The sequence below is a fragment of the Vicia villosa genome, unplaced genomic scaffold (genome assembly GCF_029867415.1).
Source record: "Vicia villosa cultivar HV-30 ecotype Madison, WI unplaced genomic scaffold, Vvil1.0 ctg.000352F_1_1_1, whole genome shotgun sequence".
In the NCBI taxonomy this organism is placed as follows: domain Eukaryota; kingdom Viridiplantae; phylum Streptophyta; class Magnoliopsida; order Fabales; family Fabaceae; genus Vicia; species Vicia villosa.
In genome coordinates this window covers 488,837-512,768 of record NW_026705158.1, presented here as the reverse complement: position 1 = coordinate 512,768, position 23,932 = coordinate 488,837, and the positions used below count along the sequence as shown (strand labels likewise).

General features: G+C 34.8%; 2 protein-coding genes across 4 annotated transcripts; one reads left to right on the top strand and one right to left on the bottom strand.

Moving 5' to 3' along the window:
• Positions 1-3,440: 3,440 nt before the first annotated feature.
• On the top strand, positions 3,441-16,862 carry LOC131627245 (uncharacterized). 2 transcript variants are annotated; one of them, XM_058898085.1, is made up of 4 exons: positions 3,441-3,847; positions 3,986-4,077; positions 5,548-7,961; positions 8,046-16,862. In XM_058898085.1, exons 3-4 carry the CDS (start codon positions 6,542-6,544, stop codon positions 10,928-10,930), a joined length of 4,305 nt encoding a protein of 1,434 aa, XP_058754068.1. In that variant the 5' UTR covers positions 3,441-3,847; positions 3,986-4,077; positions 5,548-6,541; the 3' UTR covers positions 10,931-16,862. The 2 variants fall into 2 exon arrangements, with proteins under 2 accessions (XP_058754068.1, XP_058754067.1); XM_058898084.1 differs by having other exon boundaries at positions 5,548-16,862.
• Positions 16,863-17,947: 1,085 nt separating this feature from the next.
• Positions 17,948-19,424, bottom strand: LOC131627216 (major pollen allergen Ole e 10-like). Of its 2 annotated transcripts, XM_058898059.1 has the most exons (3): positions 19,199-19,417; positions 18,528-19,082; positions 17,948-18,111 (listed from the first exon to the last, which is right to left on the bottom strand). In XM_058898059.1, exons 1-3 carry the CDS (start codon positions 19,281-19,283, stop codon positions 18,080-18,082), a joined length of 672 nt encoding a protein of 223 aa, XP_058754042.1. In that variant the 5' UTR covers positions 19,284-19,417; the 3' UTR covers positions 17,948-18,079. The 2 variants fall into 2 exon arrangements, with proteins under 2 accessions (XP_058754042.1, XP_058754041.1); XM_058898058.1 differs by lacking the exon at positions 17,948-18,111 and having other exon boundaries at positions 18,439-19,082; positions 19,199-19,424.
• Between the last annotated feature and the right edge of the window lie 4,508 nt (positions 19,425-23,932).

Here is a 23,932-nt window from a genome sequence, read left to right as displayed (position 1 = left end):
CCGGAGCAAAAAGGTTAGTTCGCCTTAGACTTAGTACCTGGAACTTGTCCTGTGTCGATGGTACTGTATAGAATGTTTGCATCAGAGTTGAGTGAACGGGAGAAAAAATTATAATATATATTAGAGGAGAAGTGAAAATTCTGGTATGACAGACTCGGATGTCAATTCTAATGTCAAAACATCAGATCTGTTATTAATGTAGCACAAGCAGAATACAAGGATCCCTCATTATTTGATTACTCTTAGGAAAGAGTCAATGAGACCTGGGATCACACATGTTCAGCATACATAACCAGATTATAATATTACGTGGTTCTGTATAGGAACAACTAACACTTCTGAACCTGATGTTATAGACAAAGTCATAACATTCATAACTGAACAAACAATGCAGAAGATAAATAACACAGCTAATTGTTAACCCAATTCGGTCTAACTACCTACTCTGGGGGCTACCATGTCAGGAAGTAGATTTCACTATCAGTAGTACTATTTTATATAAACAACCTCTGGTTTACAGATAAACAACCTCTGGTTTACCTAGTCACTACCCAATGCAATCTCTATCTCAGAACTCCATCCAAGATAAGAAAACCTCTGCTCACTCCCCGGTGATACCTAACTGTTACAACCCTGCAACAACTATTTACACAATTAACACTGAACACATACTTGATCTGCTTCACAGCTTCAATCAAGCTTACAATACTCAACTCTTACCTACAGGTTTCAAGTGAGGACAATGACTTCTCTAACCTACAGGTTTCGAGAAGGACAAATCAGTGACCTTCCCACAAACCGGGAGGTTCACCTACACGGCAAACCCTAATGGTTACATCTTTCTAAGTGTTGGTTAGCTTACAAAACTAGGTTACAAAGTTTCCTATTTATAACCTGATCCCAATTGGACCCGAGCTTACAAATCGCAGCACTCTGGCTGTTACAAATCACAGAAAATATTCTGCTACAAATAAGGTCTTTTAATCCTGAGTTTCCTAATTTAGAAACTGCTGAATCTTCAATCTTCTGATCTGATTCTTCCTGAATCTTCGATCTTCTAATCTGATTCTTCAATTATTCTTTTGACCTTTAAATATGCGCCACATAGGATTACATAATATTCATATAGAATATTCTGTATCTATTTTAAACCAAACTGAATCTTCCTTCCAGCTCTGCAGGCGCGATGTCATGAGTTGATGTCATGACATTCCATATAACATCTTGCTTGTACCTGTTTTGTCTTTATAAACTTGCAAGATTCACATTATGACCTTTTGCTGCTATTATATGTTTTAGCCAAACATTAGACAATAATACCGGACAGAGCATCAACAATCTCCCCCTTTGGCTTATTTTGGCTAAAACTATTCTTGTACAGTCAGCAACAACTTAGACAACAAGGACTTGGTCAGATTTGCTTTCAGTAGCAAAATCAGCATCTGTATCTCCCCCTTTTTAGCCATAATATGACAAAGACAGACATTATGTCATATATTGCATTTGGATATAACGATTAATCTTGGGAGATACTTGTTGTCTGTGTCAAGAAATCCACTCCTAGCTCGAGTTCTTAAGAGAACCAAGACTGGACTCTTGCCGTTATTCCTTGTAACTCAGAACACAAATCACAATTTGTGTTCATAACTCAGATCACAAATCACAACAAGAATAATTCCTATACTGAAGGTTGTATATAGTGGAATATCTTTGTTGTTATTGCAGAAAAATCCATGATAGAGACCATCAACATCCCCAGCCCGTGTTTTCCCTTTTCTGAGATGGTTTTGGTACAACAACCCATCACAATACCAAACCCATATTATCAAATCACTCTAGTACACATTATCATAGAAAAATCTAAATAAAAACTATTTTAAGTTCTTTTGTTATTTTGTATTCATTTGATGAATGAAAGTAGATTTTGTATGATAATATATAATAGATAAATACGATAAAATACAGTTCAACACGTAGAAAATGACCACACAATGCGGTGAACAAATAATTGATAAAGTTATTAGATTATTATTATTATTATTATTATGAAAATTTTGAACTTATCTATCCAATCACTCTAGTACACATTATCATAGAAAAATCTAAATAAAAACTATTTTAAGTTCTTTTGTTATTTTGTATTCATTTGATGAATGAAAGTAGATTTTGTATGATAATATATAATAGATAAATACGATAAAATACAATTCAACACGTAAAAAATGACCACACAATGCCGTGAACAAATAATTGATAAAGTTATTAGATTATTATTATTATTATGAAAATTTTGAACTTATCTATCTAACCTATTAATAATATAAAAGACTATAAAAAATTTAAAAAACTCTTAAATATTAATTATCTAAAAATTATTAATAAGTTTTTTTTACTATTTATAAAATATAATTTCTTTTGTGCATTATTATTTTTATATATAACAAAAAATATTTATTTATATATAATCAGTTCAACTTGGGTTCAACTCCAGTCAAACTTTAAAATCTTGAACCCATAGGTACACCAGTTCGATGTCCGGTTCAATTTTGATTACCTTGTTAATCAGGTTTTAATTTTAAAGTGAGGGTATTTTGGTCACTTCAACAAGTGAAGTACACATGTGGAATAAACATTAAGTGCCCGTTTGGTGTGCATGATAAAAGACAGGATATGATATCTGTATCATTTCCTATCTTAATCCAGTGTTTGCTAACACAATAGTATATGATAAGTTAATCCTGAAACTCATTCTATCCTACCTGACTAGTTCAAATTGTTATCCTGAATATGAGCTGGGTTAGAATCCGGCAGGATATGATAAGAAAATGATTTACTAATTTACCCCAATAAAATATACTTTAAAATAAAAAATTAAATATGACAAAATATAAGTAAAAATTAATTTGATATTAAATTAAAAATATTTATAATTAATTTAATAAAATAAAAAATTAGAATATTTGAAACCGCTTTGATTGAATTTGAGTTTGAATTTCAATTTTTTTTCGATTACAAAATATGGGGACGGTCGGGTAAAGAGGATACTAGTATCTAACCCGAACTCGCCCCCAAATCCGTTTCGTTTATTTTATTATGTACAATATTATTTATTTTTGATAATTTAAAATATTAAATATACGGTCAATGTTTTGATAATTTGATCTGTATTTATAATTTAAAATATTTGACATGTATGTATGAAATTTGTTGAGATTATTTGACATAGTGGAGATATCCGAACTCAACTCAAACTCGTTTGTGACAGATTTAATTTTTAGTTCTCCGTCCACATTTAAATTTAAGACGGAGAATAAAACTGTTTCAAAATTCCGATTTAAGTTTGGGAAGGTAAAAACCGTCCACAACCCGTCCATATACTCCATGATCCTATTAATAATCATTCATTTATCTATGAAATAGTCTAAAGTTACAAAGTCACCCAATAGTAAAGTCACTCAATCCAATCCCTAATAGATTCTAGTAACATATTAAAATGAACATTAACCAGTATCAGTTCTGCATGTGAAATCTTTTTTCTATGATTCAAATCCATTCTAAACCAGAGTGAATGTTTTGTACTGGGAGATAAACACAAAGTCGGATGATTTTGGCGCCTAATTGTCATGAATCTCATCCCCGCTAACACCCTCCTCCGCCGGCCGCCTTCTCTATCACAGACCCACCCTCATCCATCAACAGTTATGTTGCATCTCTCTCATATTCTCATCTCTCCGTTAACAATTACCCCTTCCGTAAGCTGTTTTCGCCATCCTCCTTAATCGTCACAGCTACTTTTGCTATCGTCCGTTAGGTTACCTTCCCTCAAAGCCCTATTTGCCATCACTAGGTTTTTCTCATTTCACTTCTCCAATTAAACTCCATTCAACTCAAAAAATGGAAGTTATTTTTGTCCCTCGTTATAGATACATTATTTTTAAGATTTATTTATATATCTATTTTGATTTTATGTTTGTTTTGGCGCTAGGTTGATTCGAGGTTTTGGCGAAAATATGTGGAAGAAATCAGAAACAACTTGCACTTGGCGACATATATTTTCTAATTGCTAATTGTGTCATGGTAAATATTTTCTACCCAATGTGGAATCACATGTTTGGTTTGGTTGTTGATTTGGATGGTTATGAACTTGATTTTGCTCCAGGTATCTGTTTCTAGATATTTTGAAAGTTTTGGTGTTAGTTTGTGCATTCTGTTAATTTTGAATGTTAATGATGTAGCCACTGAAACCATGTTTGAGCTTGTAATGAGTGAGATACTGAAAGGTTATAGGTTTATGTATATAGCGTTTCTTTGAAGTAACTATTAGAATATTTTAACATGTTGAATAGTTGAGAAGAAAGAGAAGCTATGATTGTTGAAGGAACTTAAAGTGATGTTATTGTCTTTTGTGAATGATAACTATTAGAGGAGGAGTAATTGACGACGATAAATTTTAGAGAATCTTAGCTGAGGAGTAATTAGCAATGAGAGCTTTTAGAGTAACTAGCAATTTAAAAAATGTAGTTTTCTTTGTTTTTTTTTTTAAATCTTCGTATCCGGTCTTGTGACTGACTAATTCAAGGGGATCAATTCCACGGTCCACTTGCGGAGGTCCAGTTTAAAGCTAGAGCATAGCTCTGTATGAACATGAGCCTACACAAGAATTGTCTCCACTTAGCGGAATTCGAAACTAAGATCTTTAGAGGAGCACATTCTCATGACCCAAAGCTCTGTAATTCTCTTTTGTATTTATCTAATTTCTAGTATACTAACTATTTCATGTGAAGTGCTTTGAAACAATCTTGGCTTGAAAGCAATTAGCTAAGGAAGAGTAATTAACAATGAGAACTTTTAGAGAATCTTAGCTTAGCAAAGGATTAATTAGCAATGAGAACTTTTAGAGTAATTAGCAATTTTGAAATGGTAAGTCTCTTTTGTATTGATCCAATTTCTAGTGTACTAACTATTTCTTGTGAAGTGCTTTGAAACAACCTTGGCTTGAAAGAAATTAGCATAGGATGAGTAATTAGCAATGAGAAATTTTAGAGATTCTGTGCAGCAGAACTATACAAGAGAATGTTTATTGAAAGCTAGCTATCCATAAGATCTATAGAAATTTGTGGTAATCAAGTAGATTAGGATAAAAAGTTAGTTAACAGCTTAGTTAATGATTGTTTATGATGGTTTGGTGATATCAATATTCTAGTTACAGAAGAATTGGCTAATGTGCCACTTAATCACCTCAGTTCTGTTCATCTTGTTTTATGGGCATGTCTAATGATAATGACGACTTGTTTTAATTTTGGTCATCATTCAGTGATAATGATAGATAATGTGAATCGTTACAAACTGAATTGGTATTTGCAGGGTATGAAAGATGATAGCATTTTGTGTTTATAATTTATGCCATAAACCCTTACCTACCTTTTTGAGTTGAAAGTGATTTATAGTTGTTACATGACTTGTCTATCTCATTTCTGTTTGTTTTCTATTTTTGCTTATGCTATTAAAAGATACCTTAATAATAAGATTGATTGATTGATTTTTCAGTTAAGTGCATAAACACCACATGAGAGAAGTATTGTGCATAATCCATAGAAATATTGTGTCAGCTATCAATTTGGACTGTAAGTTGGAGCTAAAACCAATTGTGCTGCTAGCTAATTAATGTTGAGTATAACTACAATCTAAAGGTACATTGTTTTTTTTTTTAAAATTTGACAATGATAGTCTACCAACAATTTATCCCCACACATTTCCTTTGACAAATTGTTTCAAGATTAATGATAGTCTACCAACAATTTTGTTGCTGTCAAACACTCTGTGACATGCTAACAAAAGCAAATAATCTGATGACGATAATGTATACTGTTTAAATATGCACTTTTAATTATCAACACTCAGATAGGAAATATAAAAGTATTCAAGCAATGCTTTGGATTTTTGATTGACAATGCTGATAATAAAATAAAAAGGTATCTCATATGAAGCGCAGAAAATTTTTTAGTCTGCACCCAGTTACACAATTTCCACCACAGTACTTCTACTACATTCTTGGCCTTTATTAGTGGTATCCTACAACAACTTGATAAGCAATGAGAATTCCTGCAATACTTCTCTTTCAACTTGTGTACGTTAACCTTATTCCAAGAAACCTAATAATATTCATGCAATTCCTGTAAACATTAACACACAGCTAAGTCACGTAGTATAAAAATTTAACTTAAGAAACTGTATGAAATACTAGAAAACTTTTATTAGTTGAATTTTAATAATAGAAAGGTAGAATTACCTCAAAAATACAAATGTACTAGATGTATGAAATACTAGAAAACCAAAAGTGCACTAAGCTGGACACTTAAATCCTTCTGGTGGATGTTTGCCACAATCAACTAGAAGCTGAAGAGCAATGGGTAAAACAAGGTTTACATTGAGAAGCTTGAGTTTGATAGTGCTGCAGAGACACACAGCAGCATCTAAATCCGCAAGTCCTTGAATCAACGGACAACACGTCTGTTTAGCACTACCACCAATTCCAATATGTATGATTCCACCAAGTACATCAACACATGCACCCAATTTCAAAGCATCAATAGGGCATGTTGGTTGTGCAGGTGGTGGACATGGAGATCCACTAGGTGGTGTTGGTGGTGTCTTCACAGGCGGTGTAGGTGTTGGTGGACTAATAACTGGTGGTTTTGGTGTTGGTGGAGTAGTTGGTGGCGGTTTTGGAGTTGGTGGTGTAATCACTGGCGGTGTAGGTGTTGGCGGACTAACAACTGGTGGTTTAGGTGTTGGCGGTGTAACAACTGGTGGTGTTGGTGGAGTAGATGTAGGCGGTTTTGGTGTTGGTGGTGTAATCACTGGCGGTGTAGGTGTTGGCGGACTAACAACTGGTGGTTTTGGTGGTGTAATCACTGGCGGTGTTGGTGGAGTAGTTGTTGGCGGTTTTGGTGTTGGTGGTGTAATCACTGGCGGTGTTGGTGTTGGCGGACTAACAACTGGTGGTTTTGGTATTGGTGGTGTAATCACTGGTGGTGTTGGTGGAGTAGTTGTAGGCGGTTTTGGTGTTGGTGGTGTAATCACTGGCGGTGTAGGTGTTGGCGGACTAACAACGGGTGGTTTTGGTGGTGTAATCACTGGCGGTGTAGGTGTTGGCGGACTAACAACGGGTGGTTTTGGTGGTGTAATCACTGGCGGTGTAGGTGTTGGCGGACTAACAACGGGTGGTTTTGGTGGTGTAATCACTGGCGGTGATGGTGGAGTAATTGTTGGCGGTTTTGGTGTTGGTGGTGTAATCACTGGCGGTGTTGGTGTTGGCGGACTAACAACTGGTGGTTTTGGTGTTGGTGGTGTAATCACTGGTGGTGTTGGTGGAGTAGTTGTAGGCGGTTTTGGTGTTGGTGGTGTAATCACTGGCGGTGTAGGTGTTGGCGGACTAACAACTGGTGGTTTTGGTGGTGTAATCACTGGTGGTGTTGGGGGAGTAATTGGCGGTTTTGGTGTTGGTGGTGTAATCACTGGCGGTAATGGTGTTGGCGGACTAACAACTGGTGGTTTAGGTGTTGGTGGTGTAATCACTGGTGGTGTTGGTGGAGTCGTTGTAGGCGGTTTTGGTGTTGGTGGTGTAATCACTGGCGGTGTAGGTGTAGGCGGACTAACAACTGGTGGTTTTGGTGGTGTAATCACTGGTGGTGTTGGTGGAGTAGTTGTAGGCGGTTTTGGTGTTGGTGGTGTAATCACTGGCGGTGTAGGTGTTGGCGGACTAACAACTGGTGGTTTTGGTGGTGTAATCATTGGAGGTGTTGGTGGAGTAGTTGTTGGCGGTTTTGGTGTTGGTGGTGTAATCACTGGCGGTGTAGGTGTTGGCGGACTAACAACTGGTGGTTTTGGTGGTGTAATCACTGGAGGTGTTGGTGGAGTAGTTGTTGGCGGTTTTGGTGTTGGTGGTGTAATCACTGGCGGTGTAGGTGTTGGCGGACTAACAACTGGTGGTTTAGGTGTTGGTGGTGTAATCACCGGTGGTGTTGGTGGAGTAGTTGTTGGAGGTTTTGGTGTTGGTGGTGTAATCACTGGCGGTGTTGGTGTTGGAGGTTTCGGTGTTGGTGGTGTAATCACTGGTGGTATTGGCGGACTAACAACTGGTGGTTTTGGTGTTGGCGGTGTAATCACTGGTGGTGTTGGTGGAGTAGTTGTTGGCGGTTTTGGTGTTGGTGGTGTAATCACTGGAGGTGTAGGTGTTGGCGGACTAACAATTGGTGGTTTTGGTGGTGTAATCACTGGTGGTGTTGGGGGAGTAGTTGTTGGCGGTTTCGGTGTTGGTGGTGTAATCACTGGTGGTGTTGGTGTTGGCGGAGTAACAACTGGTGGTGTCGGTGTTGGCGGTGTAATCACCGGTGGTGTTGGTGGAGTAGTTGTGGGCGGTTTCGGTGTTGGTGGTGAAATCACTGGCGGTTTTGGTGTTGGTGGAGTAGTTGTTGGCGGTTTCGGTGTTGGTGGTGTAATCACTGGCGGTGTTGGTGTTGGCGGAGTAATAACTGGAGGTGTTGGTGTTGGAGGTTTCGGTGTTGGTGGTGTAATCACCGGCGGTGTTGGTGTTGGCGGAGTAACTATTGGTGGTGTTGGTGTTGGCGGAGTAATCACTGGAGGAGTAGGTGGAGTAGTTGTTGGAGGTTTAGGTGTTGGTGGTGTAATCACTGGCGGTGTTGGTGTCGGTGGAGAAACAATTGGCGGTGTTGGTGTTGGCGGTTTCGGTGTTGGTGGTGTAATTACCGGCGGTGTTGGTGTTGGTGGAGTAACAACTGGAGGTGTTGGTGTTGGGGGCGTAATCACTGGTGGTGTTGGTGGAGTAGTTGTTGGCGGTTTCGGTGTTGGTGGTGTAATCACTGGCGGTGTTGGTGTTGGCGGAGTAATAACTGGAGGTGTTGGTGTTGGAGGTTTCGGTGTTGGCGGAGTAACAACAGGTGGTGTTGGTGTTGGCGGTGTAATTACTGGTGGAGTAGGTGGAGAAGTTGTTGGAGGTTTTGGTGTTGGTGGTGTAATCACCGGCGGTGTTGGTGTTGGTGGAGAAACAATTGGCGGTGTTGGTGTTGGCGGTTTCGGTGTTGGTGGTATAATCACCGGCGGTGTTGGTGTTGGAGGAGTAACAACTGGCGGTGTTGGTGTTGGAGGCGTAATCACTGGTGGTGTTGGTGGAGTAGTTGTTGGCGGTTTCGGTGTTGGTGGTGTAACCACTGGCGGTGTTGGTGTTGGCGGAGTAATAACTGGTGGTGTTGGTGTTGGAGGTTTCGGTGTTGGTGGTGTTATCACCGGCGGTGTTGGTGTTGGCGGAGTAACAACTGGTGGTGTTGGTGTTGGCGGTGTAATCACTGGTGGAGTAGGTGGAGTAGTTGTTGGAGGTTTCGGTGTTGGTGGTGTAATCACCGGCGGTGTTGGTGTTGGTGGAGTAACAATTGGCGGTTTCGGTGTTGGTGGAGTAATAACTGGTGGTGTTGGTGTTGGCGGTGTAGGTGGAGTAGTTGTTGGTGGTTTCGGTGTTGGTGTTGGTGGAGTAACAATTGGAGGTGTTGGTGTTGGAGGTTTCGGTGTTGGTGGTGTAATCACCGGCGGTGTTGGTGTTGGCGGCGTAAGAACTGGTGGTGTTGGTGTTGGCGGAGTAGTTGTTGGAGGTTTAGGTGTTGGTGGTGTTATCACCGGCGGTGTTGGTGTTGGTGGAGAAACAATTGGTGGTGTTGGTGTTGGTGGTTTCGGTGTTGGTGGTGTAATCACCGGCGGTGTTGGTGTTGGTGGAGTAACAATAGGGGGTGTTGGTGTTGGCGGAGTAACAACTGGTGGTGTTGGTGTTGGCGGTGTAATCACTGGTGGAGTAGGTGGAGTAGTTGTTGGAGGTTTCGGTGTGGGTGGTGTAATCACCGGCGGTGTTGGTGGAGTAACAATTGGCGGTGTTGGAGTTGGCGGTTTCGGTGTTGGCGGAGTAACAACTGGTGGTGTTGGTGTTGGCGGTGTAATCACTGGTGGTGTAGGTGGAGTAGTTGTTGGAGGTTTCGGTGTTGGTGGTGTAATCACCGGCGGTGTTGGTGTTGGTGGAGTAACAATTGGAGGTGTTGGTGTTGGAGGTTTCGGTGTTGGTGGTGTAATCACCGGCGGTGTTGGTGTTGGTGGAGTAACAATTGGCGGTGTTGGTGGTGTAATCACTGGCGGTGTTGGTGTTGGCGGAGTAATAATTGGTGGTGTTGGTGTTGGCGGTGTAATTACTGGTGGTGTAGGTGGAGTAGTTGTTGGAGGTTTCGGTGTTGGTGGTGTAATCACCGGCGGTGTTGGTGTTGGTGGAGAAACAATTGGCGGTGTTGGTGTTGGCGGTTTCGGTGTTGGTGGTGTAACAACCGGTGGTGTTGGTGTTGGTGGAGAAACAATTGGCGGTGTTGGTGTTGGCGGTTTCGGTGTTGGTGGTGTAACAACTGGTGGTGTTGGTGGAGTAACAATTGGCGGTGTTGGTGTTGGTGGAGTAATCACCGGCGGTGTTGGTGTTGGCGGAGTAACAACTGGTGGTGTTGGTGTTGGTGGTGTAATCACCGGCGGTGTTGGTGGAGTAACAATAGGTGGTGTTGGTGTTGGCGGTTTTGGTGTTGGTGGTATAATCACTGGCGGTGTTGGTGTTGGTGGAGTAGTTGTTGGCGGTTTTGGTGTTGGTGGAGTAACAACCGGCGGTGTTGGTGTTGGCGGTGTAATCACTGGTGGTGTCGGTGGAGTAGTTGTTGGCGGTTTTGGTGTTGGTGGTGTAATCACTGGCGGTGTTGGTGTTGGCGGACTAACAACAGGTGGTTTTGGTGTTGGTGGTGTAATCACTGGTGGTGTTGGTGGAGTAATAGTTGGCGGTTTTGGCGTAGGACCATATGGTGGTGTTATTGGCGCAATGGGTGGTTTAGGAATATGAGGTGGGCTCACCACAGGTGGAGTAGGACCATATGGTGGTGTTACTGGCGCAACTGGTGGTTTCGGTACGTGAGGCGGTTTCACAACAGGTGGAGTAGGACTATATGGTGGCGTTACAGGCACAACCGGTGGTTTAGGACCATGAGGTGGTTTCACAACAGGTGGTGGATGTTTTGGTACATAAGGTGGTTTAGGACCATGAGGTGGTTTCACAACAGGTGGCGGATGTTTTGGTACATAAGGTGGGTGCTTTGTGGGGGGTTTTGGAACGTGAGGTGGATGTACTGTAGGAGGTTTAGGATGATGAGGAGGGTAAACATGTGGCGGTTTTGGTGATGGTTTAGGAGGATGATTCTTTGGTAGCTTTTCAACCGGGTGTTTAACAACAGGAGTGTGGTGCGTTGGTGGCTTAGGAGATGGTGTAGGACAATAAGGAGCAGCAAGAACATTGAGTAAGGTACTCAAGTTTAAGAAAAGGATTAAAACATTGGCTATAGCATAGTTTGCCATGTTTCAAAGATTGTACTACTGCTGCATGCTACTACTGCTTCACACTCCACTTACAATAAATGGGTGAGTTAAGATGTTTATATAGTGCATACAAAATCTTGAAATTTTGATAAATCTTTGTCGTGGGTCACATTCAACACTGTGTTACACCAATCAATGTAGCTAAATAACAATACTGTATATTGGCACTATACTGTTCATTGTTTTTTTATTGAATCATTTACTTGGATCGACATAAAAATCACTGACTTGGAGTTATATGATTGAATGTAATGGTTTCAGAGTGTAGGTTATTGTTGCTTTAGTCAAATATGTTTAGTCTTAAAAAAATGTTTATACTGCTAGAATTATGAAATTTGAAAATGTTAAAGAAATGTTTATACTGCTAGAATAGTAGAATTATAGAATTTGAAAATAAGTTTGGATGATATATTTTTATCTTATAAGCAATATGGTTGTATATCTGTCATAACATTCTTAACTTGTGTATATTCCATATGCTTGTGCATTTCATCAAAGGTGGAAAAGGATTAATCTAGTAGTGTTCCCATTCATATGTTTCCGAAACCAACCACTTAATTAAGCTTAATGAATTAACTTAGATCTTATTTACAATCTTTAACATATATGTATTTAAGTATTCAAGGATTGGGATAATTTTTATTGGGTTATAGAGAGAAACACCACATGATACGATCAGTTCATAAGTGACATGAAAGGGTCATACGACGGAACGGACGGGTGCGATGAGCCCATGTCCATCACAGGCCAATGACAGATTAGGTGTTTTTGAAAGGGGATGTTTTGGACAAGGCTGCTGGAGAAAACCGCTCCTCTGATTTATGTGAGAAAACATATGTAGTATGTACACGTCTTCGATGAGGAGTTGCAGAAAGACTGAGACTGTTTTCTTACCACGATGCTCCCTAATCTTTGAAACTCATAGAATTGATACATTAATTAAAAAAATTTGGATACAGATAAAAGGTGTGCAAAATATTCGGTTATGATGACTAAATTTATAACTAGAACAAAATCTTCATTAAATATCCGGATTTGATTTATGGTTATAAACCGGTTTATTTACGTACGATTGGTTATCCAACCATATTTTATTTTTGAATTTGGTTGAAATCCAATTATCATCTAATGTCCAAATTAAATAAATATTTCAAATTTTCATTGTGCTAAATATTCACCCATATACGTTTTGTCCCCTCCCTTTTATCATATAACTACAATTTATCTTCCAAATAAATATTTAATATATAGATTTGTAAAAGGTTTTGCAGTGCTGTGTTTAAAATCAATATATAATACAATATGTAAAATTTTGAAATGCGCTGCTGTGCTAAAATAGATAATAATGTGACAATTTATTTATCCATCACCTCGGGTGAGAATCCCGCTTAAAACTCCATAATATTCATAACTTCGGAGATGCATCTCCAAAGTCATTTTCCCCCATATTTTTTAGAATTTGGAGATGCATTTTCGAAAACACTATCTTTTGAGTGTTTTCGAATATGCATATCCGAAATAATCTATTTTTAAATGTTTTCGAAAATGTATCTCTGAAAACAAAAACTCTCCAAACTTCTTCTCCGAAACAACAACCCATTTTTTCTTTTTCTCTTATCTTTCTTCCATTATGGTGGTTGCATCAATTTGGTCATTTTTCAATTTTCTGTTATCTTCTCTCTTCCATTACGTTTCCATTACGTTGTTTAAATTTGGTCCTTTTTCAAAAAATCAATGCACTTTCACACTCATCATCAAACAGAATTTCATTCTTTTCAAAAAATCAACTCAATTTTGTACCTACCAATAAACAATAAACATAATTCAGAAATATTAGTTTTTAAAAATGGAAGCATATGAATTATTACAAATCAAAGCTGATGGAGACTTTAATCACTCCATTGCATCTATGTTGTTTAAATTTGGTCCTTCTTCTCCACTGCGCATCTTCGAAGGCACATTTTTTATATATTTTTTGAAAGTGCACATCTAAAATTATTATTTTTTTTTCAAAAAAATGTGCCTTAGAAAATGCACTTTTGAAATATAAGGACGTTTTAAGAATTTCGCGCGGATTCTAAGAAGGTTGGGGATGGATAAAGAAATTGTTTAATAATATAGTATTTTTTTTTACACGTCTTTTAATTAATGTTTTTAGCAAATCAAATAAATTACAATAATTACATCTAGTGCCTGTTTTACAAAAACTGCTATTGTTATTATTATTATTTTTTTTAAATTTGGATAATCTGTTGTATTAAACAAATTTGTGACCAGTAACTAAATGTGGCCGTAACTATTTTAAAGCTTACATGATGAGATCTATAACCGAAGTTTAATATTATTCTATTTTATAACTATTATTTTTTATTTGTAATAATATTATTCTATTTTATAACTATTATTTTTTATTTGTAATAATATTATTCTATTTTATAACTATTATTTTTTATTTGTAATTAGTGGCATTGTGCCTAATATGCTATCAAAATTTATGTTTTAAAAGTTTCTATGTTAAAATTTCAGTTTTTAATATCAAAATTTTTAAAATCATTTGTAGTTTAATATTTACTTAAACCTATTTTTAAAACTAAAAATATTAATTTTTGTGTAAAATTTGACACTAAAAACCAATTTTAACAAATAATCGGTTTTTAAACAAATGAAAAACCAGTTTTTTTTATCCAAATTATAAATAATCGGTTTCAAAATAGTTTTTAAAAAGATAACCAAATTAAAATTGATTATTTAAACATAACCAAATTTATAACAAATTTTGTAATTAATTTTGATTGAAATGTGATTGTGGTAATAATTTTTATCTATTTTATAGTTTATAAATGAATATGGTTTGATTTATAAAAATACTCAAACATACACACCCTTAAATACAAGAGCTCTATAGCTTTCTCTACTTAAAACACTAATAAAAATATTTTTTATTTTTAAAAAACATGAAGTCCTAAATAAGTTGAACAATATATTGTAGACGTTCCACTTTAATATATCAATTTATGTTCAAATAACATTATATTTTACAATTTTAGTTTAACTTTTCAAATATTCACTATTATGATTATGAACACATAAACGACTTTAAAGATTTTCTGCTTAAAATAATATCCCATCCTTTCATTTATAAGTGGGCTGCAATATTACAAGCCTATTAACTCCAATCAGAGAACAAATTGATACAACTTATGCTATAAAACTATAAAGTCACTTTTGGTTAATAATGACAATAACAGCTTACTGTATAATCAAGTTTAAGATTCCCATCATATATATTTTTTGTAAGTAATCACATTTTTAGTGAACAGAATCTATCCATTTTTGGAATGTGTACAGCGCACATGTAGAAAGAGAAACGGATTTTAGTCTAATAATGTCTTATGTGATGTCGGTAATATCTTAACCTTGTATGTATCTCGATGTCGGCTCGGAACTTCTTCAATCATGAGTTGGCTTTCATATGCAACATGTCAGTGAAGTCTTTTTCTTAGTAAAAACAAGTCAAGTGAAGTTGAAAACTTTGAATCCAGGTATCTTAAAGTGACAACTGACGATAACATTAACAGAGTGTATAGATAAGAACTAGATTCGTAATTCTAGATAGATGCATTTCTCTAAATATCAAAATATGGCCATGAATATGAAATCTAGCATTAAGGTTCATTTTAGAAACGTATATGTACAATTAAAATTTTATGTTTGAGTTTAATCGAGTCATTCATAGATTTTCTCATAAAAAAGACAGTAGTTGGAAGGTTCTTGAAAAAGTTTGTTGAAGCAAAAGTCGTAATTCAATTTTAATTACTCATAAAAATAGATTTAGAACCTGGAAAGTGTTAGGAAAATGAAAAGTGTTAAGGTCATTAGGGATTAGGGCTGTTAAAAAAAAATCTAAAAATTGAACCGAACTGAACCGTTGAACTGAATTGAAATTATTATAACCGAACTGTTATGTTTGGTTAATGGGGCTCAAACCATTATGGACAAACAGTTCTAGAACTGAACTGCAACTGAAATCGAACTGAATTGAAACTGAACCCGAATCGAACCAAAATTGAAAATGAAAAATTCTTAAAACAAGTTAATTTTTTTTTTTATAAAAAAATTGAAAAATAGCGTAACGGTTAGGTTCTTTGATAAATGGTTCGGTTTGGGAAAAATCGCTTCTAATGGTTCTGTACGGTTCGGAATTTTGAAACGGTGTACCAAATCAATAATTTTGGTTAAGTTCGGTTCTTGATAAATTGAAACGGTTCGGTTCAGTTCGAGTAAATTTTTACTATGATTTGGTTCAGTTCAGTTCATTTTTCTTACGGACTGTAATATAAACAACCTTAAAGGTCATGTTCGAAAAAGATCATCTTAAACTAGAATTCAAAAAAACAAATCTACTTTTTAATAATTATGTTGGAAGCATACAAGAAAAGATTAAAGAAAAAGCATTTTGTATTTTGAGAATTGCATTTGTATTTTGAGGTATAATCGCAAAATACGTGTGTTTGGATTGGCGGTGGACATAATTGATTCTTGTAGAATTGAGTTTGGTAGAATTGATTCTATCAGAATTGAGTTTAGCAGAATTGATTTATGTTTGGATACATTTATGTAAAAGTGAGTTGAATAATAAATTTCAGTGTAAAAAACATCCAGAATCAATTCTGGAGGCAAAAGCTACAAATTCTAGCTTCAAGTAGAATCAATTCTGGAGACAGAATCAATTCTACTTTTGCCTAAACAAACATCTTTAAATCACTCAAAATCAATTCTACATCTATAGAAGTGCTTTTGACCCTTCCAAAAGCCAAACCAAACATACAGGTTCTAGAGCTTTGTTTAATTTGACATTTAGAGATTTGACCTCTTTTTACCAAACGTGGCAAGTCTCGCAACCAAATCAAATCAAGAGTGTTTTTCATTCTCATCTTTTACCTTTTGCATTGATGAGATAAATGAGAGCTAAGGTGAAATTTAGGCTACCATGCTTGAAACTGCTTCTATCACCAAACAACCATAAAGCCTTCAAAGAAGTAAAATGAATAGGGCTTTGAAGGAGGGAACTGAGTCAGCACCACAACTTTCTAGTAAACATGATATCAAAGAAAAGATACAACCAACGCGGTTTTTTTATTTATTGAAAATTTATCATGTTTTTTAATAATAAGATACAACCAATCATTTAAGAAAAATGTTTAGTAAGAAGAAACATGAAAACAAGAAATGTAAGAATAAATCTCAACTATTTATTATCACCATAATCTCAACTATTTACCTCTAAAATAATGACATGTATGTATTTTTGTCTTTCTTCTTCAATTTATTTCGTACTAAATAACATTACTCATCAATTTAAAGGGTTAACTCCGGCCACTAGGCTACTTGACAAAAAAAATACAACCAATCATTTAATAATCATTTAATGTATCAATTAAAATTAAAATTATTTTAAAATTAAGATTAAAATTGAATTAAATTCAATTATACATATATAAATATTTTTAAAACAGTTTAAATTTAATTTGATAATTAAATACATAATTTTTTTACTATCTTATCATGAAAGTGATTTAATAAATTTTAAAAATAGAAAATTTAAGTTTAAAACTGGTTATAAAAAAAACCATTTATAAAATTTAAAATCAATTATTAAATTTGGTTATGGATATAACCGAATAATAACCAATTTTTTTAAAAATTAATAAATCTGTTTATAACAATTGATTTTAAAATTCCATAATAATAATGAATAGATATGGATTAGTTATGGAGATAAATGGTCCATGAGCATCCCTATCTGTCTATTCTCTTCTCTATTATTTCAATGCTTTTCTCTGCTTTCTTCTACCACCATCTAGTATAAATGTTTTTAAAATTAAATGTTTTATAAATCGATTGTTTGAAAATTCGAATAACTCACACTCTTCTTATCTTCAAAGTTACTTTGTCAATAGTAATTACACACTCAGAAATACATATGTCGTTCTTTAGCTATTTCTATATGACTAAGTGTATAAGTGTATGTTTGGTTAGACTTTTCAATAGTTCAAAAGAAATTTTAAAGATGTAAAATTGATTTTGAGTGATTTTAAAATGTTTGATTAGGCAAAAGTAGAATTGATTCTATCTTTAAAATTAATTCTATTTGATGAAATTTGTAGCTTCTGCCTCCAGAAGGGATTCTAAATAATTTTTATACTATAATTTATTATTCAAATCACTTTTACATAAATGTATCCAAATATAAATCAATTAAGCTAGAATTAGTTCTATCCACTGTCAATCCAAACACAATCTAAGCAATGTCAATGTCGAAGATTGAAGTATTAGCCTAGAACATGTGACGACAATTGGATGATGCGAATTTATTTGCCCGAATGCGTGTTGTTTTCGGTATACTTTACTAATATAAATTAATATAGTTTTCTAAAATAATGTTTCTTATTTCCAATAATGTCACTAATTAAACAAGGGAGGATGATAAAAAAAATCCAAAAAACATCTCTAATTAAGCAAGGGAATTTATTGTTACATCAAAAATTACTTTGGAAAGAGAGCTTTTCAATATTTAGCAGGTCTCCGAATGCTATGTATCATACTAGAAAGCAATGAGCTAAGTCGACATGAAGTTGCATTTGTCATAACCTGCCAAATAAACAGTGAAATGAGAAAAATGTCAGTCTGTCAATAGTCCTATAGTTTTGAATTGAAGCCTCAAAATAATTTTTTTGAAAGCACAACCATAAGAAGACGAGGTGAGACATTGAAATGACATAACAAACGACTAAATAAGGATCTCATTTCAAAAAAAAAAAAGAATCTCAATATGAAACCTGTGAAGTCTTAATTTTGTCATACGATTTCAATAAAATAAATATTTTTCAAAATATTTAATTTATATATTCTTCAGTGTAAATAAATTATCTATTACTAGCTTAACTGATACGTGTTAGTTAAATTAAATACTTTTAACGGGTTGGTTTAAGATTCAATCTTTAACGAATAAACGATATAATTAAGTGATAGCGTAACGGTATTGAAAGATGGTAGCAGAAACTTACTTGGATCAACGTTGACAAGCATAGCAGTACCACCAAAATCACAAGTGCCCCCACCAATCTTAGTGTTCTGCCAGTAGCTATTGAAAGCAAAAGAAGCATGGGCCAACAAAGTGTTGGGCTGAAAGCATGGCCCATTGGGCTGAATTGATTTGCAATCTGCCCCAGACCCACATGCATAGTCCATTGCAAATTGTATTATAGGATCAGGAACTGTTGGCTTTGCAACACACCAAATAGCATAGTGTGGTGGTGAGTTTTTATGAAGTGAGGGTGGTGGTGGTGGTGGATAAGCCTTAGGTGGGCTTGTAACAGTTTTAGGTGGGCTTGGAACATGTTTTGGTGGGCTTGGAGGTGGTGTTGGTGGTGGTGAGATTGTAATAATGGTTTTTGGACTTGGTGGTGGGTTTGGAAGAGAGGAATAAGGCTGTGGTGCAAGTGAGTTGAAAGGTGGTAATGGTTGAGAAGATGGAGAACCATATGAATCAGTGTCTAAGTATTCAAATGATGAAAATTTGTTTAAACTATTTTGAGGTTCTAATTCTAGTTTAACTGCACCTGCAAATATTATATAAAAAACAAAAGTTAAATATTTTTGTTAATAATTAGTAATTATTATAACATTAAAAGATACATAAGTGAATGAAGCAATATACTATATATGCATGATTTACCAGACAAAGGAAAAATAGTGGAAACTAGGATGAGAAGACAAAAATAAGCAATGCTGACTCTAAGAATGAAAGCACTTGAATCCATTGGATATTGAAATTGATACCACACTGGTTTTTCTGAGAGTGAGAGCAATGGAGTGTAATATAAGTAGTTGGCAGCCGTAAAGTATATAAACTAAAGTTGATTCTGTTTGTTGCTTTAATTAATATGTTAGTGAGGAAACAATATGTTGAGATGATAAAGGACAAGTAGTGACGGTGATGCATTGCATTTCTTAGGATTTGGATAGTACATAAGAAATAGAGTTAATTAGTTATTGTTGTGTGGAATATATTCTTGCTTGTATTGTGCATGCACTTTTGTTTTACTTGATTGCCACTCAAAGAACTAGATAGGTAGATTTATGGTCACTTCATGTGCTTGTTTTTCTTCTTTTTTTAATATATTCATGATTGGTTGAAATTAGATGTTTAACTTAGTACATTATTATATCTTCAATAATATTGTGTAAAACACTAAACAAATAAATTTAATAGGTGATTTCTCTTATATTATTTTGATAATCATGTATACAAAATTTCAAATAATTTAGACATTCATTAGTATATAATACATGCTTATAAAATAATATGAGTATATATCATGGCTTGTACAGATAGTGTAGTGGGAAAAAACAGAATACTCTCGATATGTTCGTTTGTTATATGGGACAAGAATTACAAGTTCTTACAAAAAATGTTTTATGGGAATTTCAATATTACTAATATATACTTATTGAGAAAAATAAAATAAAATTTTAGTGGGGGCAGTTGCTCCCATAATGTCATGAATGGTCCGTCTTTATACAAGAGGAAAGCGATTCCTTTATTAGCATTATCATAGAGCAATAAAATTAAAAAAAAAAACAAGAGGAGTTGCAAACTAAAAGAGGAGGAGTTGCAAACTATATCAAATTAAATAGGGTGATCCTATACATCTTGAGAACTGAGGCGAAATTTAAAATTAAATATGATTAATATAATAAAAATATATTTTTTAAATTAATATATTTTTAATGTTTTGGGATGTAAAATCATTAAGTTATTATAATCAATTTCATTTAATATTTTATTTTAATTGATAATAAAATTAACTCATCTAAAAACTCACCTCATTATTTAAAAAAATCATAATTGAAAAAATATCAAAATTATAAAAGATTATTTAGCTATCAAATCTCTTCAATGTTTTTATGACGACATGCACAACAATTAGTTTTTTTAGATAAATATGTTCACTCTTAGACTTTTAATTTGTTTGATGTTCGAACTATGAAAGATAATTCTTCAAAAAGAAGGAAAAGAAAATGAAAATTATTTTCATATTAATCATAATAAAAGAATCCATCTCAACATATAAGGAAGATAAACACTCAAACAACTTGTCATTTTAAAGCAACGAACTAGGCCTTAGAGCTCGAAGAAAACATAAGTTGGTTGACCAAAATTACCAGAAAAACCACTAAATTTTTTCTTAACGTCTCTAATAAAACCCCCACAAGCTGTAAGTTATTTACTATCTATTTATAATAATTCAATTGCCTTAACTTACTAGTTTACTTTTTCACTTCTAAGAAGTTTTTTTTTTTAGCAAAGCAAAACTAACTTCTTTCATTATTAATTAAAGGTTCAATACAAGGAGGAACATTATAGAAACGACTACGTCTAGCCCAAGAATTGGCCGCCTTTGCTAACGAATGTTTTAATTAAAAAACTTCTACAGGTCTCATTACAATACATGTGACATGTTTTTATTAGCTCAATTACACTTTATCTCTCATCCACTTCACCCCAAGTGTCTATTTCAATTTCTTTTTTTTTCTACTCTATTTATTATCACTAAAATACTAATCATCTATTTTTAATTTTAATAGAATTAATAATTTATTTTATCTCATGGTTCACTATTAACACAATGTATATTTTATTTTAATCAACCATTGCGTTAATTTGAGAGAGAAAATCCTTATTTCTAAGTTTATATAATTATTGTTCATTTTAAAATTAATAGCGCACGGACGCACGAGTATTTTGCTACTATATTACTAAATCTCACCCACTCAATAATCTGATTCTATAGAAAGGACTCAAATTATTGTAGTTCATATAATAAAATTATCCCATAATTCCTTAAGTATATCATAATCTTCTAGGAGATGCATAATGATCTCAAAAGCTTGCATATAGTATGGACAAATGCTAGAATATGTTATGCCACAATTTTTTAATTTTAGAATTAGTAAGAAGTTTTTCACGAAACAATTCTCAAATCAAAATTTGGGTTCTAAGAGGACTTTTCAACTTCCAAGTGAGTTTGAAATTCGGAGAAGAATTCGGATAAAATATAGATAAATTAATTACAATAATATATTGAGAACTTAAATTCATAACATCTTTTGAAATTTGGTCTCCCAAAATGCTCTGGCGGAAAATACTACCGTTAACCTAATTGTTCATCATCATTTTCGTTCGTTCTTCTTCAAAGATTCATAATGATAGACACTCATTTCTAGTCTCTATTCCCTAAAATCGGCTCAACTCCTTCAATCAGAAATAACAAGGACACACCAAAAGTCGTTCAACACAAGACTTTCGCTCAAGCTATTCATAACGTCTACAAATTTCCGTAGAGTCAGTTGCATGTACCCTGTGTCAAATGTGATAGAATATAAATCTCAATTACCTGAAGATGAGTAACATATTGGTCTTGAAGCGTGCAAGCACAATCTCCAAGAAATAATCATCTGACCTATGGGTTCTACTCCACTAACAGTTGTTAGCTTGCGTGCCAAGCTAACTCAACGATGGACTTCCATTGGCAAATGGGTAATATCTTCTTTGAGAAAGGGATTCTTCGAGTTCTCCTTTTCTTGTATTGAAGATGTTCAAAGTGTTAGGTCTGCTAGCTCTTGGAATATGAACTCGGTACTCTTAAGTTATTCTTTTGGACCAAAGACTTTGTGCCATCAAACATCAATCAAAATTCTTCACAAGTTTGGATTTGTATACATGGATTGTCTCAGGAGTACTAGAGACCTTAAATTCTATTTGAAATAGCAAGTAGCATCGGGACTCTAATTTGTATTGATTGAACATCAAATAAACACTCATTTGACAGGGCTTTTGGACACTATGTTAGAGTGTTAGTGGATTTGGATTTGTTGAAGGAACTCACTTACATAGTATTGGTGGAATGGGTAGGGTTTTCCTTCTTTATTAAAGTAGAATATGAAAGGCTACCTGACTTCTGCAACTGTATTGGTCATGCCATCAAAAATTGCAAGAGAAAAGCTTTGCAAGATCAAAACAATCAAAAGAGCAATCGTAAAGAGGAGCAAAAAAAGTTCTATATGGAAAATAAAAAGGAAATTTAGGTAATAGATCTTACTAGTAAGGAACAAACTAGTGACTTTCCTAGCAAGAATCGGAGGGAGGCGGGAGAGGCTAGTGGATTGCATAAGCAAATCATACGTGTTTCCCAAGACATTGAAAAGTTGATGTCTTCTACTAATTCAGACATATATTATGAGTTTGTAGATGCGTCACACCAATAGGAAAGAGTCAAAGAAACAAAATTAGAAGATGAGAAAGTCAAAATTCAGGAATTCTTAAATGATCTATAGGCTAACATGGCTAAGCATGAAGAGGAACTAGATGGTGAGGGATTCAAGTTGGCTACCTCAAGAAAGAAAACAAGAAAAGCTAAGAACAAATCCATAAGTAGGTTCAACCCTAGTCCTAACAAGCCTTTTTTACGAAGTGCATTTTCTAGAATATAAGAGGTATTGCCAATGCCTCTTCCAAACCGATCCTTAAAAGGCTGATTTTTGTCAATAAACTAGATATGGTGATGATTGCTGAAACATTGGACGAATTTTAGTAGATTCCCTAAGAAGTGGTTAGAGAATTTGGTTCTCAAAATGTTTGTAATGAATGATAGATAGGGTCTCCTGTCTAACTTGTGGCGTCTTTGTAATGTTGAGCTCAATTCAACTGTTTTGATGAGGGATGACCAACACATTGCATTCACAATTGAGAATAACAATAAAAATTTTGTTTTTTTTTCTTATGTATGCTTCCACCTATTACATCACTAGAAGAAATTTGTAACTTCAACATGATTGACACTTGTTCTTCAACCTCATGTCATACTCTTATCAAGAATAAATCTGACCACTACCCTCTCCTTTTACACTTCATGTTTAATGACGTCAAATATGCCTCTCAGTTCAAGTTCATGACACATAGACCTTGCACAAAGAGTGTAAATATATCATTTTTCAAGTCTAGAGTACCAACATTAGTGGCTTCCCCATGTTCGTCCTTGACAAGAACTTAAAGATACTTAAGGAAAAACTTAAAGAGTGGAACAAGAGTTGCTTGGGCAATGTTCAGGAAAATATGAAGAAAGCGGAGGAAAATCTTATCAGTATTCATAATTCTATTGAGGTTCATAGTAACATTGACTACCTTTAACTGCAACAAAAATAAGCCCAACTCAAGCTGGATGAAGTTCTCAATCTTGAAGAATCATTTTAGAGGGAGAAGCTAGAGTCAACTGGTGTACTAATGGTGACAGAAACACAAATTTATTCCACATTATGCATTTATCAAAAGGGCCACTAATTTGATCAATTCTTTGATCATTACTGATGTTGTAACAACTGACATGGACAATATTGAAAATCACATTCC

Bases quoted from the DNA above. Each gene is read 5' to 3' on its own strand.
- LOC131627245 (XM_058898084.1), top strand. From the start codon at position 6,542: ATGATTCCACCAAGTACATCAACACATGCACCCAATTTCAAAGCATCA.
- LOC131627216 (XM_058898058.1), bottom strand. From the start codon at position 19,283: ATGGATTCAAGTGCTTTCATTCTTAGAGTCAGCATTGCTTATTTTTGT. The intron at 19,083-19,198 runs GTAAATCATGCA...TAATATTTGCAG, and splicing joins CACTATTTTTCCTTTGTCTG to GTGCAGTTAAACTAGAATTA.